At 40.8% G+C, this 17,924-nt stretch overlaps 1 protein-coding gene across 1 annotated transcript in view; it reads left to right on the plus strand.

Annotated features, from left to right (window-relative positions):
• Positions 1-17,924, plus strand: part of GABRG3 (gamma-aminobutyric acid type A receptor subunit gamma3) — a 218,064-nt gene that overhangs the window by 61,978 nt on the left and 138,162 nt on the right. The window contains exons 4-5 of the mRNA XM_075535553.1: positions 6,178-6,398; positions 15,011-15,093. Of these exons, the coding sequence (XP_075391668.1) occupies positions 6,178-6,398; positions 15,011-15,093 (304 nt within the window). The remainder of the gene's footprint in view (positions 1-6,177; positions 6,399-15,010; positions 15,094-17,924) is intronic.

Genomic DNA, 17,924 nt, shown 5'->3' on the forward strand with positions numbered 1-17,924 from the left:
GTGTGAGCATGAAGTGTTTTTCCAAAATTTAGTCAAAATAGATACACAATAAAACATGCACCCCGAGCTCGTTTTTATACAATCCTGAATCAGAGTTTGGGACAGTCCTTGAGAATAAAGAACAACTTGCCCCACCCACAGTGTCTAGTGTGGAAACCTCCTTAGCAACAAGGGGTAAAAGAGTGGACTCTCACTGCCACCGAGTTGATTCCAACTCATAGTCATCCTAGGGGAAAGAGTAGAGTCCACCCCTCTGGGTTTCTGAGACGAACTGCACTTCCTCTGTACACTATTGTTGCAGGAATGTGTTCTGATGCTTCAGCCAGATCCAAACATAGCCACGTCCCTACCAATAGCTGAAGTTCGGGCATAAGATGAAGTTATTGTGTCTATCAGTCAAAATTACAAAGTAATTTCAGAGTCGATCTCCACTCCTTTCTTCGGAGCTGCGTTTGACTGAACTCAACCATCCATCTTTCTCAAGAACCTTCTCATTTATTGCAAATATTGTAGAAAGATAGCAAGGCATCTGCTCAGTCTTAAATCATCACCTGGTACTCAAGGGGGAGTGGAAATTGCTTACTTCAACCTGTCTATTGTGCACCTCACAAAGTGTTTAACTGGAACTCTTATGCCACACATTCTGTCAGCATTCCACACCTACTCTTCCAGCTTCTCCCGTGATTAACATAAACCACTCTGCTGTGTTTCACCATGTATCACAGTGTGAAGACCAGATCCAGGTCTAGAGTAGGAATGGGGGCAATTGTACTATTTGCCTCCAAGAAGGGAAACTGAATTGTTGAGTTAACATTACTAAAAACCACCACGGTCTGTACTCAGCCATGGAGTATTTTTCTTACCCTGCCCTTGTCAAAAAAAATACAAGAAAGCTTCAAAAAGTTTATGACAAAATGAAATGAAAAGATAATGACATTTTCCCATAATATTTTGAAACCCCCTCATACACTCAGTCCTTCCTTTAGGGAGGCAATAAACCAAAAGGTCAGTCCAGGCACAGCCCTAAGTCAAAGTTATGAGTGTGTATGTCGCTCTCTAAATCAAGCCAGGCCCTGCTTCCCTTGGTCCCCAAAGCTATAAATTAAGAGAAAATGCCATCTAAGGTCTCTCTGCCCGTAGCCTGCACTTTACTTACAGAGCTTGGGGAAAAAACAAGATCAATGCAATCCCCAGCTGCAAACCTGCAGGAATTCTGGAATTCACCGAATCACTCCTGCAGAGAGAGACCTGTCTTAGATGTTTGCCTTGAGAAGTCTGGTTCTTTTTCCCAGAATGCCTCCTTGCCTCTGCTGCTGCATGCAGTGTCTTCTATCCCTCGCTCTTATTCTGCCTTCTTGCTCCTTTGTCTCAGTCTCCTTGTCCTGTGCTTCTTTTCCTTCACTCTCGAGCCTTGCCTTGCTGTCAACCTCACGTTCCTTCTCTCTAAAGAGTGGGCAGTGTTGCGTCAGTGGAGGCCTGGCCGTGTAGTGGGGAAGTGTTTGGTGCTAGCTGAAAACCCCGTAGTTGAAACTCACCAGCCACTCTGTGGAAGAAGGACGTGGCAGTGTGTTTCCATAAAGCTTACAGCCTTTAGAAACCCTCTATGGGGCGATTACACATCGTTCTACACATTTGGTATGAATTGGACTGGACTTCACAGCGATAGGGTTTGAGTGCTTTACTGATAGATTTCTCACCTACCATGTGAGAGACTCAGTTTCAATTCATGGTCAATGCAACTGATGTGCAGCCAGCACCTCTCAGTGAGTGGAGGGATGCATGTTGCTATGATGCTAAACAGGTTTCAGTCGAGCTTGTAGGCCTACTACAGACTATAATGAAAAGCCTGGAGATTTATTTACAAAACCAGCCAGTGGAAACCCCGTGGATTACAAGGAACACATCGTGGTTGTGGTACAGGGGTGAGCAGTGTTGTTTGTGGTCCATGGGGTCACCAAAGTTGCTAAAACACAACTTTTAGACTAAATCCAGGTAACTTGATTACATTTTAGAACAATAGTCGCATTTAGTCTCTTTTCCTTGAGTCATTTCTATGTCATTAAATATTTCAGAGTGTGGGAACTTAATCCATTTAGTATTGGGTTCGGTGATTTCTACAAAGCTGTAACTTAATAGAATGTTAACACATTTGTCAGTGTTACTGCTTTGCTGACAGGATGGGGATGGAGCACATACCTCTTTTTACCCCAGAGGCTTTGTGTTAGATATCGTTTGCTTTTCTATGCCATAGCTACTCTCAAGCTGGCCAAGGGAGATCATTGATTTTTGTAATAACTGGAATAGTACACAATTAAATGCTTTATGTTGTTGCTGTTAGTTGCCAGGGAGTTGGTTCTGACCCTGGGTAATCCTATGCACAACAGAAGGGAAACTGCCCAGTGCTGGGCCTTCCTCACAATTATTCCTATGCTTGACCCCTTGGTTGTAGCTACTGTCCCAATCCATCTCCTTAAAGTCTTTCCTTCTTTTCGCTGCCTCTCTACTTTACCAAAAATGACATCCTTTTCCAGGGACTGGTCTCTCCTGACAACATGTCTAAAATATGCATAAGGTTTTCTGTGGCTGTTTCTTCTGAAGTCGGCTGACAATTCCTTCTTCCTAGTCTGTTCTCGGTCTTGTAGTCCCACTGAAGCCTGTTCACTTTGGGCACCTGTCTAGCACTTGAAATACCAGGGACATAACTTCTAAAAATACCAGTGACATATCTTCCAGCATCGCAGCAACACACAAGCCACCACAGGATGAAAAACTGACAGCCAAGTGGTGGAACTATATTAAGTAGTAAATACGTGTTAATAAACAACCTTTATCCATTCTCAACTCAAAATGCAACAAAACGGTTATGCGACAAATGTTCTACCTTCCAAGCTGTTATGGGTGTTGATTTTGCCACACATTTCACTCATGGGTAATATTCCAGCCTTCAGTTCCACATGAAATGACCTCAATTTCCTAAGTAAGCAACATGGAACTCCATGGCACAGTTGTTTAAACAGTTCTGCTATTGGATCACTAGTTTAAACCCATTGGCCATTCTGTGGCAAAAAGACATGACTATTTGTTTATATAAAGAATAGCCTTATGCATTCTATACTGCTCACCTTCCCGACACAACCGCTGAAGACAAAGCGGGTAAATAAGCAAATGTGAAGAAAGCTGATGGTGCCCGGCTATCAAAAGATATAGTGTGTGAGGTCTTAAAAGCTTGAAGGTAAACAAGCAGCCATCTAGCTCAGAAACAACAAAGCCCATATGGAAGAAGCACAGCAGCCTGTGTGATCACAAGGTGCCAAAGGGATCAGTTATCAGGCATCAAAGAACAAAAAAATCATATCATAGTCAATGAGGGGGGAGTGCGGAGTGGAGACCGAAAGCCCATTTGTCGGCCACTGGACATCCCCTTTAAGCAGGGTCTCTGGGAGGAGACGAGCCAGTCAGGGTGTGATGCAGCAACGATGAAACATACAACTTTCCTCTAGTTCCTAAATGTTTCCTCCTCCCCCACTGTCATGATCCCAATTCTACCTTACAAGCCTGGCTAGACCAGAGGATGTACACTGGTACAGATGGGAACTGGAAACACAGGGAATCCAGGGAGGATGATCCCTTCAGGACCAGTGGTGTGAGTGGCGATACGGGGAGGGTGGAGGGAGGGTAGGTTGGAAAGGGGGAACCAATTACAAGGATCTACATGTGACCTCTTCCATGGAGATGGACAACAGAAATGTGGGTGAAGGGAGACGTCAGACAGGGCAAGATATGACAAAATAATAATTTATAAATTATCAAGGGTTCATGAGGCAGAGGGGAGGAGGGAGCATGGAAGGAGGGAACAAAATGAGGAGCTGATGCCAGGGGCTTAGGTGGAGAGCAAATGTTTTGAGAATGATGAGGGTAATGAATGTACAAATGTGCTTCACACAATTGATGTGTGTATGGATTGTGATGAGTTGTATGAGCCCCTAATAAAATGATAAAATAAAAAGAATAGCCCAGGAACCCTTCGGGGTATGGTAGTTCTACAACATCCTCTGGGTAGCCAGGAGTCAGAGGTGACTCGGTGTCCATGTGTTCTCCGTTTATGTGTGGTGTAAGCCCTCTTTGCACGCTGTCTGAATGCTTGTCTAAGCACAGGCTTGCAGTGACTCCGTAGGACAGAGCAGCAATGCTCCCTGGGTTTTCCCAGATCATCAGTCTTCTCAAGAGCAGCGTCCTTCTCTTTCTCCTGTTGAGCAGCTGGTGACTTTGAACTGCTGACATGACAGTTATCTGCCCAAATGCTAAGCTCACTACTCCACGGGGTTTCCTGAAAGAGCCAGAGTCTCCTTAATATTCAGAGCAAGCAGAGCTGTAGTTGAGAGGCTTCGGGGTGTGCAATGACTAAGTGGCTGGAGAAGCAAGCCGGGAGCAAAGTTCAAGCAGAGTCTCAGGAGAGCTCTGCCTGCCTGCCGTCTTCTAGCGCATGTGTGCGTGCCTTTCCATGGCAATCTCGGGAACTGGACCCGCTGGAGCCAGAGAATCGAAGAGGAAGTGTGTGTGCGTGCCATTTCTTTCTGTCTACCCACAACAGATTTACAAAAAGCAAAATGTGTGTTAAAGAGTGCTGAGGCAAAACTAAGCCTAAGCCCAAACCGTGCTTCCGCTGAGTAATCTCTGACTCACAGCTAGCTGTAGGATGGGTAGAGCTATCTGACAGAGTTCCCGAGGCTGTGATCTTGATGGAAACAGACTGCGGTAACTTTCTTCCACAGAGTGGTTCATGGTTCAAGCTGCTGACCTTGTGGTTAGCAGCAGAACTTGTACCAACAGAGTCCTTCGGGAAATAGGTGTCACGTCCTGTGGAACTGAAGAGCGGAGGCATAGCAGCGTGTGTTATGCGTGGGTGGAGTATGTGTCAAAAGTAACCCCTGGAATAACTTGGAAGGTGGAACATTTGTCATACACCTGGATCGTTGCTTTTCAAGTAGATGCTGGATAAGGAATGTTAATTAGCATGTATGAGCTACTATTGGGTACATTTCATCAGGAATCTTACTGGGGCTAGGCGATCAGCATCGGGTTGATCTCACCATGGTAGTGATTCAAAGCCACCAACAAGAAAGATGCTGCTCTCGACTCCTGTAAAGATTTCCAGCAACTATAGTGATGGCCAGTAGTTGAAATAGTCTTCATGGCAGAGGGCTCAGTGGTAATGTAGTCAATTGACTACTATTAAGTTATTACAAAAAGAAATTATCTCAGTTGGCCAGTTTGAAAGCAGTCATGGCAGAGAAATGTTAGTAATACCTACTAACAGAGGGTTTTGTAGAGCTAAAGAGGCCTGTATCAGCAAAGCACTAACAGTGAGAAATTCTGCGTGTCAAACGTCTCCTAAAGAGCAGCTTTCCATAAGAGAAATGTGATTAGAAGCAGGGCGTGTTTGGTGTCTAGTTCAGACGTACCTGTGTAGTCCCATGTTACACCAGCCATGGGAGCCTTCTCAAACTCAAAATTTGCCTCCATAACGGAGTCCTTCTGAAGCCGTTTTGAATCGGCATCAGCTAAGGTAGCCAGAACTCTTAGACTTGTTTGCTGTTTTAGCTTCATCCTTTTTTCTGTGGGTGGTGAGGTGGGGAGAGGCATTTGAAGGTGGGAACAGGTGAGCTGCATTTTATGAGGTCGTTCCTGACTGGAACAAAGAAGTTTATTATCACACGAGCTAGTTTTTATGGATTACTGACTTTATGACAAGAAATAACTGTTCTTTTTAAGGATTTAATAATTTCCTCTCATCTTTCAAATACCTTCAGAAGTTAAGGGCTAGAATTTTCCCCATTTTTTGGATGAGAGAAACAAGACCCCTGTAAAGGACTGACTTGCGAATTCAAGGTCTACATCCACACTTACAATGATATTTTCTATATTTCCAAGTTTTCAATAGATGTATGCCTGCTTTATTACAATTTAATGTTTTAAAACATGTTCACGTGTGTATCACACTATTACTGGTATTACTATTTAACATCTGTCAAATGTATCCCATGTTAAATTAGGTAATGTTAAGGTGAGTGGGGACGTGAGAGCATCATCATGGAGGAGAACAAACTTCTGACACATGCAAAAAGGCTTCCAGAAAATTCCTTAACAGTCCTGCTTTCTCCTTCTGATTTGTTTTAGGAATATCAAATTGATATATTTTTTGCTCAGACCTGGACCGATAGCCGCCTTCGATTTAATAGCACAATGAAGATCCTTACCCTCAATAGCAACATGGTGGGGTTGATATGGATCCCAGATACCATCTTCCGTAATTCTAAGACTGCAGAGGCCCATTGGATCACCACACCAAATCAACTCCTTAGAATCTGGAATGATGGGAAAATCCTCTACACTTTAAGGTAAGATGCTCTGTAGGTTTCAATTATTTGCTATCTAATTTTAGATTCTCTATTTAGATCACTAAAGGGATGAAACCTTATTTTCATCAGCAAGTCATCGTTTTTCATGTCTTGAATACTGTAACATTCTAAAATATTTAGTCATAGTGCCAAGGGTAGAGACATAAAGCATATATAAATAATCAACAGTGAAAATCTCACACCATCAGAATCCATCCCTGCTGGAAGTAGGCTATAAAAAATGATCCTTAATACTCTGGTTTCTCTTCAGATCGCATAAATCTTTCAACTTACATTAAAAAAAGTGATCTTTAATATATTTAATTTACCAGTCTTGGCAGCATAAATAAAGAAGTATTGGAGAACTAATTAACAAATGGAACGATGGCCAAGTTTGAAACCACAGGGGGATTAAAAAATGCAATGCATCACTAATCACCATGATAGCTTCCATGTGATAAATATGACTGACTGGACAGAAGACAGTGCAAGAACCTTAGAGGGGGAACTCATTTTGGTCCTCACAGAGATCCAGCAAGGCGAGGGAAGCTACATTTCAAAATAGAGAACTGTCTGAAGCAGGGGTCCTCAAACTTTTTAAACAGGGGGCCAGTTCAGTGTCCCTCAGACCCACTGGAGGGCCGGACTATCGATTTAAAAAAAAAACTATGAACAAATTCCTATGCACACTGCACATATCTTATTTTGAAGTAAAAAACAAACAGGGCAAAAACACCTGGTGGGCCAGATAAATGTCCTGGGTGGGCCGCATGTGGCCCGCGGGCCGTAGTTTGAGGACGCCTGGGAAGTCACCAAGGGGATTTCTATCTAGGTGTGCCTTTCTCAGCAGCCTTTTAGCTGAGACCATATAAATTTGATTGAACCCTGCACCACACCAGCCCCTCTATGTGCCTAGCATTGAGCTAGGTTCCTCGTGGTCTCCAACAGTGCAATTATGCCCTGAGGCTTCCAGTGCCCTGAGGCTCCTGGAAGTCCAAGGTGCAGACTTACAACTTCCTTTCACTGACTTCTCACAAGAGGACACACTCCACTCATTTTTCCAAATCAAATTTCCTCTGCTATCCTAAAATAGAGGCGTCCTGGTGTCATTGTGGTTACTCGAGGGGTGCAGTCTTCAGGGTGAGCAATTTGAAACTATCAGCTGCTCTGCAGGAGAAAGATGGGATTTTTACTTCAGTAAAGCGTTACATTCTTGGAAGCCCTATCTTAAAGGGTCTCTGAGTTGTCATCTACTTGATGGCAGGAAAGTTCTTTTTTGTTTTAGTTTTTTGAGGTTTTTTTTATCCTAGAGTGTGCCCATTTGGCTTTTTATAAGCAAAAGGGTGTAGAATAAGTATCATTAATTTATACAGAAAAAATTGAGCATTCCCAAACCAAAACCAAACTTACTACCATTGAGTTGACTCCCACTCAGAGAACTGCCACAAAATTCAAAGCTATGGCTCCATGATGCTGAAAGACTGAGTATAATTCCTCGGGAAGGAGCTTGGAGACACCGCTCCTGCTGCACAGGGGGCTTGCTACTCCCTTAATAACTCACTGGGAACCAAAGAGTAGATTCTGGTTTCCTTTTGTGACTTTTTTCATAAAAGTGAAAGTCCTTTGGGGATTTCTTTCACTTATGACAACAGGTGCTAATGTGCTATGCAGTCCAGTCAATTCCAATTCACAGCCTCCCTTTGTACAACAGAAGGAAACACTGTATCAACCTCACATTGTTGTATAGGGGCTCATTGTTAATGTCACTGTGTCAGTCTGTTTAATGGCGGGTCTTGTCTTTTTGGTTGACCCCCTACTTTGCCACACGTGATAGCCTCCTCTAGGGACTGGTTCCTCTTGATAACATGTCCAAAGTACATAAGACAACATCTTACCATCCTTGATTCCAAGGAGCATTCTGCCTGCATTGACTGCAAGGCACGTTTGTTTGTTCTGGCGGTCCATGGTGCTGTCGTTATTCTTTGCCACCACCGCAATTCAAATGGATCGATCTTCTTTGGTCTTGCTTATCTATTGTCCAAATTCCTCATGCTATGAAGCAATTAAAAACACCAATATGTGAGTGAGGTTTACTCTAGTACTCAGTATGTTATCTTTGAATAGACCCCGTGCAACCGATTTGCCCAGTGAAACATGTTATTCGATTTCTTGTCTTCTGCTTCCTTAAGTATCAATTGCAAGCCCAACTAAAATGAGATCCTTGACAATTTCAGGCCTCCATTTCTCATTTGCTCTTTACTAGTTTAGTTGTGAGAATTTTCATGTTCTTTACATTGAGTTATCGCTACTAAATTTCTCTGATCTTCATAGGTTAATGCTTCAAGGCCTCTTCACTTTCTGCAAGCAAACTTGGTTCATCTGCATGTTGCACATTATTAATGGACCTTCCTCCAAAAGGGTTTACACCTTTCTATAATCCAGCTTTTCAGATCTTTTGCTCAACATACAGATTAAATAAGCACGGTGAAAGTATACATCCCTGACATACACACTTCCTGAGTTACCCCACACAGTATTCTTGTTCTGTTCAAGTGCCTGTCTATGGATAGTTTCTACATGAGCTCAAGTATTATTCAATTGGATAACTTTTGCATAGTCATTAAAACTCAGGTAAACATCGCTCTGATATTCTCTGATTTCCATGAAGAACCAGTTGACATCAGCCACGATATACTTTGTTCCATGTCCTCTTTTGAATTTGGCTCTACTTTGGTAGTTTCCTATCAATATCCCATTGAAACAATTTTAGAATTATCTTCAGCCAAGTTTTACACAGATGGGATAATGGTGACACTGTTTGATAAATTCTGAAATTTGTTGGATCACCTTCCTTTGGATTTGGGAACAAATATGATTCTCTTCCAGTTGCTGGCCTGATAGCTGACTTCCATACCTCTTCACATGGTCATACGTCTTCCGTCAGCATGGCATCACTGTCCTGAACCACTTCAAATGGCATTCCCGGAGCCCTATTATTTTGCCAATGCCTTCAGTACAGCTTGGACTTATTCCTTAATTACCATTGGTGCTAATGTAGGTATCTCAAAAATAATAGCAATAATAAAATTAATAGAGCAATTAGCAACTTCTTGAACTTTCAAAAAGTATGGTTTTCCCTTCTTCTCTGTGCTTCCTAGTATTTCTCTTCATGTTTCTTTTCATTCTCCCCTCAGGGGCTGGTCTTGTTGCTTCATTTGCAGGACATGGAAGTACACTGTGTCATCATGTGCATCCTCATGCCGATAAAATCCATGTCTCTCTGGAGGATTCCCTTGTATTTCTATCCAAACCAGAACATCGCTTTAAACTTCAGCTTTAGGGAGAATCTGCTAGCATTGTATTTCCACACTGAAAGTATAAAAGCATGCCAAATCTAGTAAACATCAGTTGGAATGTGCATTTTATATTCAATATCCCTCATGAACATGCATGCAAAATTTCTCAACATCTTATCCAATAAAGCAAACCCTTATATATGAATGATATAATAACCCAGTGGGATTCATACCAAGTAAGCAAAGATGATTCAACATTAGAAAATCAATTAATGAATCTATCACATAAATATAACAAAGAAAAGGAAACACATGATCATTATCAGTTGGTGCAGAAAGGAAGCTTACAAAATCCAACACAAATTCCCTTTTTGAAAAATTCACTATTAATTAGAAGTGATTACATATATTATTATCATTCCATAGTTCAATCATGTCAAGCAGAATTGTATAATTGCTACCACAGTCAGTTTCCAAACATTCTGTTTCCTTCTGGACTCCCTGACATTGACTCCTTATATGCCCCCCCTTTTAGGTTCATCAGTCCTGGGTTTCATATACCAAAACATAGAAAAACATATAACACAACTTCAAGAGGGTGACCTTCAATGACATAACACCTCTGAGATATACCCTAATATGAAAACACAAAAGCAAAACAAGAATACAGAAAATGCTGAAAACCAAATTAGGTCCACCATACATCAGAGGGGGAATTCAACTGACAAAATTTTACCTGTTCAAGTCAGATTTGTGCCTTTGATCTTCTACACTCATCTCTCCAGTGCACTCTGTTTAGTGCCCACTATCCTTCCATCCCTCAATCTGGGTACAAGAGTTTCCCGAAGGCTTATTCAGTATGTAGTCCCCACAAATGAATCTTGGGCTCCGACTGTTATCCACAGCCTTCTGCGAACCAGATCCTCACAATTTAGACTCTGATACTAATCCCTCCTTTGACTTCAGATTATGTGATTTACGATCCGTTGGTGATTGATGATGGTATGCCTCTTCCATGTGGCCTTAGTTGATATCTCACTTAGCTGACAGCTTGTTTGTAGACAAGCCTGTAAGACCCCCAAGTGCTACTTTCTCTGATAGCCTGCCACCCTCTAATTTCTTCACCACATTTTGCTATGGCACACTTATCTTCTGTGTTCCCTCCCTGAGAGAGTATTGAGCAAGACCATGATGTAAGAGCTAATTGTGCTTACATTGGAGCTAGGATTTAGTGTAACCCCAAAACCCATCCCTGTACTTAAAAATGTTTTTTATTGGTTGGGAGTTAGTACATATATCATATCATTCCATAGTTCAGTCACACCAACCAGAATTGTACAGTTGCATTGACAGTTTCCAAACATACATATTGTTCTTGGACTCCTTTACATCATCTGCCTTTTACCCCCACCTCTACCCCCCCAATACGACATAATACCTCAGAGATACACCCTAATATGAACAAGCAAAAACAAAATAAAACAGAAGGTCTGTCACAAGTTTGCCGAAGTAATACATATCTTATAGGGCTACAGCAAGATCATGATGTAGCAAGGTCAAGGCTAACAGCAGATCCACAGTCTTGGTACAGCTGTCTTCCACTTCCTCAGACACCAGGCATTTTTGGACTTAAGTCCACAGGCTACAAGCATGTCTGAGGTAGAGTCCAGTTCACCCAGTGGAATTTCAACATGGGATCTCGTTGGGTCAGCCTCTGGTGCAGCTGTGCACCTTGCAGATCCAGGATTCAGTATCCCAGCATTCCACAGCACCTGGCCTGTTTCCCCAGGATGCACCCAGAAGCCCAGGTCAATGTGGCCCATTCAGTGAGAACCACCAGGGACACTGCCCTTTAGTGTCCCCAATAGTATTTCAGTCATTCTGCTTCCCCTATTTTCCTACCAACAGACATGTGTTTGTGTTCCCCCAGACATGTTTTCCCCATCAGATCTCTATCCCTCTGATATGATAGGGCAATCTAACTTTCCAGGGGTACCTCATCATAGATTTACATGGCAGCTACTCTGCAGAGTAGACAAAATCCCCTTCACCTCCCTTGACTATTTGATGCCAGCTGATGTGAGGCGCTCTCCAGTCATGTGACCTTCAAAATACTTACCAAGAGAGGATGGCGTATGGTTCATTGGCACTGGTCAGGCTCTTTACCAGTCTGCCTGACACATGTACACACACACCCCACTACCACCAGGCAGCAGATTGGATGCCCTACAAACCTGAGCTTATGAGCATTCTACTTGTTCTTATAGCAGTGAACTCACATAGTATTTGAGCCTTTGTGATTGACTGATTTCACACAGCATAACGTCTTCCAGATTCCTCCACATCATGAAGTGTCTCATGGTTTCACTGCTGTCTTTAAGAAATGCCTAGTATTCCATGGAAAACACAAATTCTTGATAAAGCACTTAACAATATAGAAGGAAAATTACTAAACATAATATAGGGAGCTTATACAAAACCAGCTACCAACTTTACTTTCAACAGAGAGAAACTGAAAGCATTCCCATTGTGAAAGGGACCCTTTATCATCATTCATTTTCAATATTGTGTTGGAAGGTTTAGCCAGAGATGAAAAAGCAAGAAAGGAAAATTAAAAGTCTCCAAATTGTGCAATAAAAAGTTGACTTCTGTCAACTTGCAGTTCATATGCTCTTATGAATAGAAAAATCCCAAAGACTTAGCAAGAAAATTGCTGGAAAGAATCATAAAAACATACAAGATCAACATACAAAAATAAGTTGGATTTATTTATGCTAACAAAGTATGAAAGGGAGATCAGAAAGTACCATTTTCTTCAATAGTCATCCCCAAATGGAAGACTTAGGAATAAATCTAAGCAGAGGAATGAGATTTGTAAAAAGAAAGCTGTGAAACCATTACAAGAAACCAAGAGAGACCTGCATACATGGAAGACTATACCACGTTCATATATGGGAAGGCTAACATTGCAAGCATTTCACTACTATCCCAAATTAATCTACAGTTGGAAACAACCTAAATGCACATCCGTAGGAGAACAGATAAGTAAGTGTTGGTAAATACACACATTGGAATACCAGGCGACATTAAGGTGGTGTCATGGTCACTCGTTGGGCAGCATGAAGGTCAGCAGATTGAAACGATCAGCACTTTGCAGGAGGAAGATAGGCCTTTCTCTTCCTATAAAGATCTAGTCTCAGAAACTCACAAGGCCAATTCTACTCTATCCTCTAGGGTCGCCATGATTCAGCATCCACTTGATGGCAGTGTTTGAGGGGGTTGTGGTTTTTAGACTAATTTGTAGAGCACCTCGTCATATGGATGGACCTGGAAAACATTATGCTGAGGAAAATTAGTATCAATCCTAAAAGTGAAAATATTGTATGAGACTACTATTATTAATGTCGAGGAAATATTTACTCACTAAAATAAATGTTTTGTGTTTTTACTGTTACCTGGGGTGGACAGGAAAGTCACAGAATAGAAGGCAAGTGAGTATCAACTTGGGCTAAAAGGAAGACAACATGCAACAAGCAAATAATATTGTATATGCTATCTTGCAATACTTGTGATTCACAAATAGACGCTTAGACATGCAGGCTGAACAGGAGCTAGAGGAAGAGTGGGGCTATATAAACATACGCACACATATGGCTTTGACAAAGGATATTTTTGTCCATCTGTATTTAACTTTGTGTAATATATATCCATGAATATGGTGGAGCATACAGAAGAACATTCATGAAAGCTTCTTTGACATAACCAAACACATTGAGGGCGTCCTGGGTCTAAGAGGCCAAGATTATAGTCTCCAGTAGGCACCAATTCAATGTCTTATATCCTACTTTGGTGAGTAACGACTGGGTCTTAAAATGAGCAGCTGTCTAAAGAAGCAACTATTGGTCTCTCCAAATCCAGAGGAAATAGGAATGATGAAAAGGGAAAGGCGCATTGTATGGATGTGCTTTATACAATTGATGTATGTATATGTATGGATTGTGGTAAGAGTTGTTTGAGTCCCTAATAAAATGTAAAAGAAGAAAAGAGAAAAAAAATGATTAGGGCAAAGACTGTACAGATGTGCTTTATACAATTGATGTATGTATATGTATGAACTGTGAAAAGAATTGTATCAGCCCCAATAAAATGTTAAAAAAAAAAAAAAGAAAAGGGAAAGGCGCTTGGAAACAATTAGTCCAGTGGACTAAAGGATCACGCAAGGTTCAGCCTCTACAGCTCAGAGACCAGAATAACTATGTGGTGTGGGTTTCGGCCTCCACGACCAATTGCTCTGAAAAGGATCTCGTTAGAACATCCTAGGCAACGTGTGAGAAAACATGTAACAGATTTCAAAATAACAAGAGACCAGGTTAAATGGTCCCTTCAGGTTTGGGACGTACCTCTCCCTTGTGTTAGCATAATCAGACATTTCAGATCACAGCTTTGTCTTTTACCCAAGGACAAACTTCAAAGGTTAGGAAAGAAAGAGGAATGAGTAGAAATAGGAAACGCAAGTGAAAAGTGAGATAAGTGATGATACACTGAGGAGATTAAAATTCATGAATTGAAACAAATTGTATTAGAATTTAAAGTGTAAAACTGATTATCATCTAATTCACAATAAAACAAAACAAAAGAGCTGTACTAGGGGACTGTGCTGATGAATTATGTTTACATTTAGAGATAAGTTTGTAGCAGATACTCATCAATTTTCTTCTCAATCCTTCAGGAAATACGATGAGTCTCCAAAGTGGAGTTGTGCTTCAATAAAACCTAGATTGGAAACATGTCAAGTTCTGGATTGCTTATATAAACTCAAAAAAAAATCAGTGTTTCATGCTCTGGATTAACTTAATGTACATACTTAATATAGTCACTCAACTACCTGGTGAAAAAGTGGAGAAAATTCCAAATATGGAATGCCCCCTACAAGTGAATTAATTTGACATTAAACCTCTTAAGTCCATTTTACTAGTTTCACAATGAAAAGGGGATTTCATTCAATCCAACAAATTGAAAACAACTAGTGTTAAAAGAACAGTTGATTTTGTCCCCTCTGGACTTGGTTTTTATTTTAGGCACAACTCGCAATTTTACTAATAGGGATTCTCTTTGTCCCTGATAGTTCAAAGCAAAGCAAAATAGTTCAGCACAAGAGTATCTGTACAAATTACCGAGTGAGCATGTCCACTGCCCAGAGCCCATTTGTTCCTTGTATGACAACCCATGTCCCTGCACTGTGGGACCAGGACACTTCCATGACTTTAGCTCGGCGGTTGTTGCTGACACCACGGGTAACGCTTGGCTCTTCTGTAGGCTCACCATCAATGCAGAGTGCCAGCTGCAGTTACACAACTTCCCCATGGATGAGCACTCCTGCCCGTTGACTTTCTCCAGCTGTGAGTAGTACCCTGTGATGTGACAATGTGGGGGAGGTGGGGGTGCGCCTCAGTGAGGACCCAGGGTCTGATGGATAAGGCATGTCACCTTTTTATCACTGCAAAATTCAACCAGTGAAAACTGATGGGAATTTTAGTGTTGGTCTTCTGGGTGTTTGCACTATAGAATCTGTTACTAGGCTACATGTTACCAAATAGGTGCAGACTAACCACTCATTATTCTGTTCATCCATGGTCCCGTAAGGAGCCTTATGTTAATAAGGTCTTATTCTTTAGAAGTATAAAAAATTCTTTTTTGGACGTTTTGAGCTTTAATATCTTAAATCACGGTGATGTGTTATTTCGGTAGATCATTATTTTACTTTAAATTAGTCCATGTGTGCTTCACTGTATTGCGCTTTTTTTCTGCCACATATTGAAGGTTGTGGCAACCCTACGTTATGCGAGTTTGTTGGCGCCATTTTCTCAACAGCTTGTGCTCACTTTAAACTTCTGTCACCGTTTAGTATTTTTTACATTATTTCAAATATTTTTACAATGTCTTACACAGTTAACACAGTATAAACATAATTTTATGGGCACTGGAACCCCCCCCCCCAAAAAATTTATGTGATTCATTTTATTCTGGCATTTGCTTCATTGCAGTGGTCGGGAACCAAGCACACAATATCTCCGAGGTATGCCAGTAATCACTTACACATTCTTAGAATATCTTGGTGCTAGATACAATAATACCTATAAAGCTAAATAATAAACGCCAAATTTATTTGTTTAGTTATTAAACAAATACACATTTTTAAGTCATGACATTTATTTTTATTAAAATTTAAATGGAAAGTTTTAAAATAGAATACAATTTAGTATGAAAAATGGAGCTGAGACACAGCACGAGGTTGAGGAAATTGACTCATGGAGGCCCCATATATTTAGAGTAAAACTGTAGCTCCATGGTGTTTTCGATGGTTTATTTGCCGGAAGTAGCCAGGTGTTTCTTCTGAGTCATGAGGCATGACTGTGGATTTGAACCTCCAACCTTTCAGTTATCAGTTGAACACTTTGTTTGCACTAACCAGTGGGGAAATGACATTGTGACCTGTTGTTTATACTCAATGTCTGTTCTGATTAATTGGTACTCCAGGATGCCTTTTTGGTAAGAGAAATATTTGGGATAGCCTCCTTAGGGGAATATAAACTAAAGCGTAATCCTTTACCTCATTTTTCAAATGACTAGAAGTCAGCACTTCCGCTGTGGTTGCCTCCTTTGCTCTGGTTCAGAAGTTAGAGCTATTCAGAGCTGTTCCCTTGGGCCTACAATAATATTCCCACTGTTCTTAGTTGTTGTTTTTCTGCTCACAAAGGAGACTAATGTTAAGGAAAGTATGCAAAATAGGAGCTCAGAATGTTTCTTTTATGTTTTAAGAAGCAATGATTATTGCTGAGGACTGCTGTGTTTTACTAGGAGGTACTCTATTAGTATTTAATGTGGGAAGATGCTTTATGATGCAGATAAGCCTCAAAAATGTAAAGAAGAAGATTGGGTAACAATTGTTATTCCATATGTACAGCAAGAAAGAAACAACCCAAAAAACAATAATTTCATTTACATGTACACTAACTTGATTAACTTTTGAGTGCTCATTTGAGTATATTAAGGGAATATGGTTAGGTTTTCAAAATGTCATAAGAATCCCTTATCTGGTAGCATATGATTTTGGTTGTGTTCCTTTAAAAAAAATGTTTTATTTTCAATTAGATGAATGTTTACAGAGAATATAATCAGTTTTAAATTCAACAATTCATTTTTGTCTCAATTTATATATTATAATCCCCTCAATGTACCAAGTCATCTCATTTCCTCCTGTTTCTGGTTTCTATTCCTCTGTCTTTACTAACTAGCTGATTCTGTTCCAGATCTGGAGGGTGGCTACCAACCATAGTCTTGGGTCCTATAGTTTTCTTCAGTCTTTTTTTTTTTTTTTTTTGAGAGAGAGATCTTTTACTAAGTTGGAGCAAGGATAGGACAACCTCAGGATCTTATCATCAAGATGGAAAGACCATTAGCATAACAGTCATAATGTTGCCCAGCATTTGCTGAAACATATAACTTTGAAAAGAACCTAGGCGATCAGAAACACTGTCACATGAACACGATGGCAGCATATCAGTAAAACATAGTTACTGGTGGAACCTGTGGTTTGAGAGTTGTGTTATGGACACGTGCTTTATGTAAAGCAGAGGGGACACCCCTAGGTAAGTCCCTAGGGGAGATTTCCCCTTCCTAGGCTGGTTAGAGGGTGGAGGTAATCTACTTTCCAATTCTCCGTGTCTGGGGGCAGGACTATTCATATTCCTCGTCAATAGTCACATGGGATTCAATGAAGGTTTAATGTACGAGGGGGCTCTGCAACTGGATTTGGGCTTTCTCTCTCATCCATAGCCTTCTGAAAACTGGATGCTCAGAATTTAGACTCTAATACCATTCCCTCTTCTCATCATGATTTTTATTATGAACACTCCTTGGATCACATAGGCTGGTGTGATTTTTCCATGTTGATTGAGCTGACACTTCCCTTAGATAGCTGTTTGCTTACGACATCTTTCTGATAACTGGACACTGTCTGATTTCTTCAGTACAATTCACTATAGTACCCATAAATTTATTGATCACTTCATGAAGGCAAGTATCAAGCAGGGCCACATCATAAGAAGTAATTGTTCCTAGATTATTGTTTAAGACTAAGTGTGAGCTCAAAATCTATTTATATATCCGAGGTTTATGTCCAATTTAGAGGCTACTTTTCAGTTTCTTGAGAAATAATATAAATAACCTA

The sequence above is a fragment of the Tenrec ecaudatus genome, chromosome 17, assembly GCF_050624435.1.
Source record: "Tenrec ecaudatus isolate mTenEca1 chromosome 17, mTenEca1.hap1, whole genome shotgun sequence".
Taxonomy (NCBI): Eukaryota; Metazoa; Chordata; class Mammalia; order Afrosoricida; family Tenrecidae; genus Tenrec; species Tenrec ecaudatus.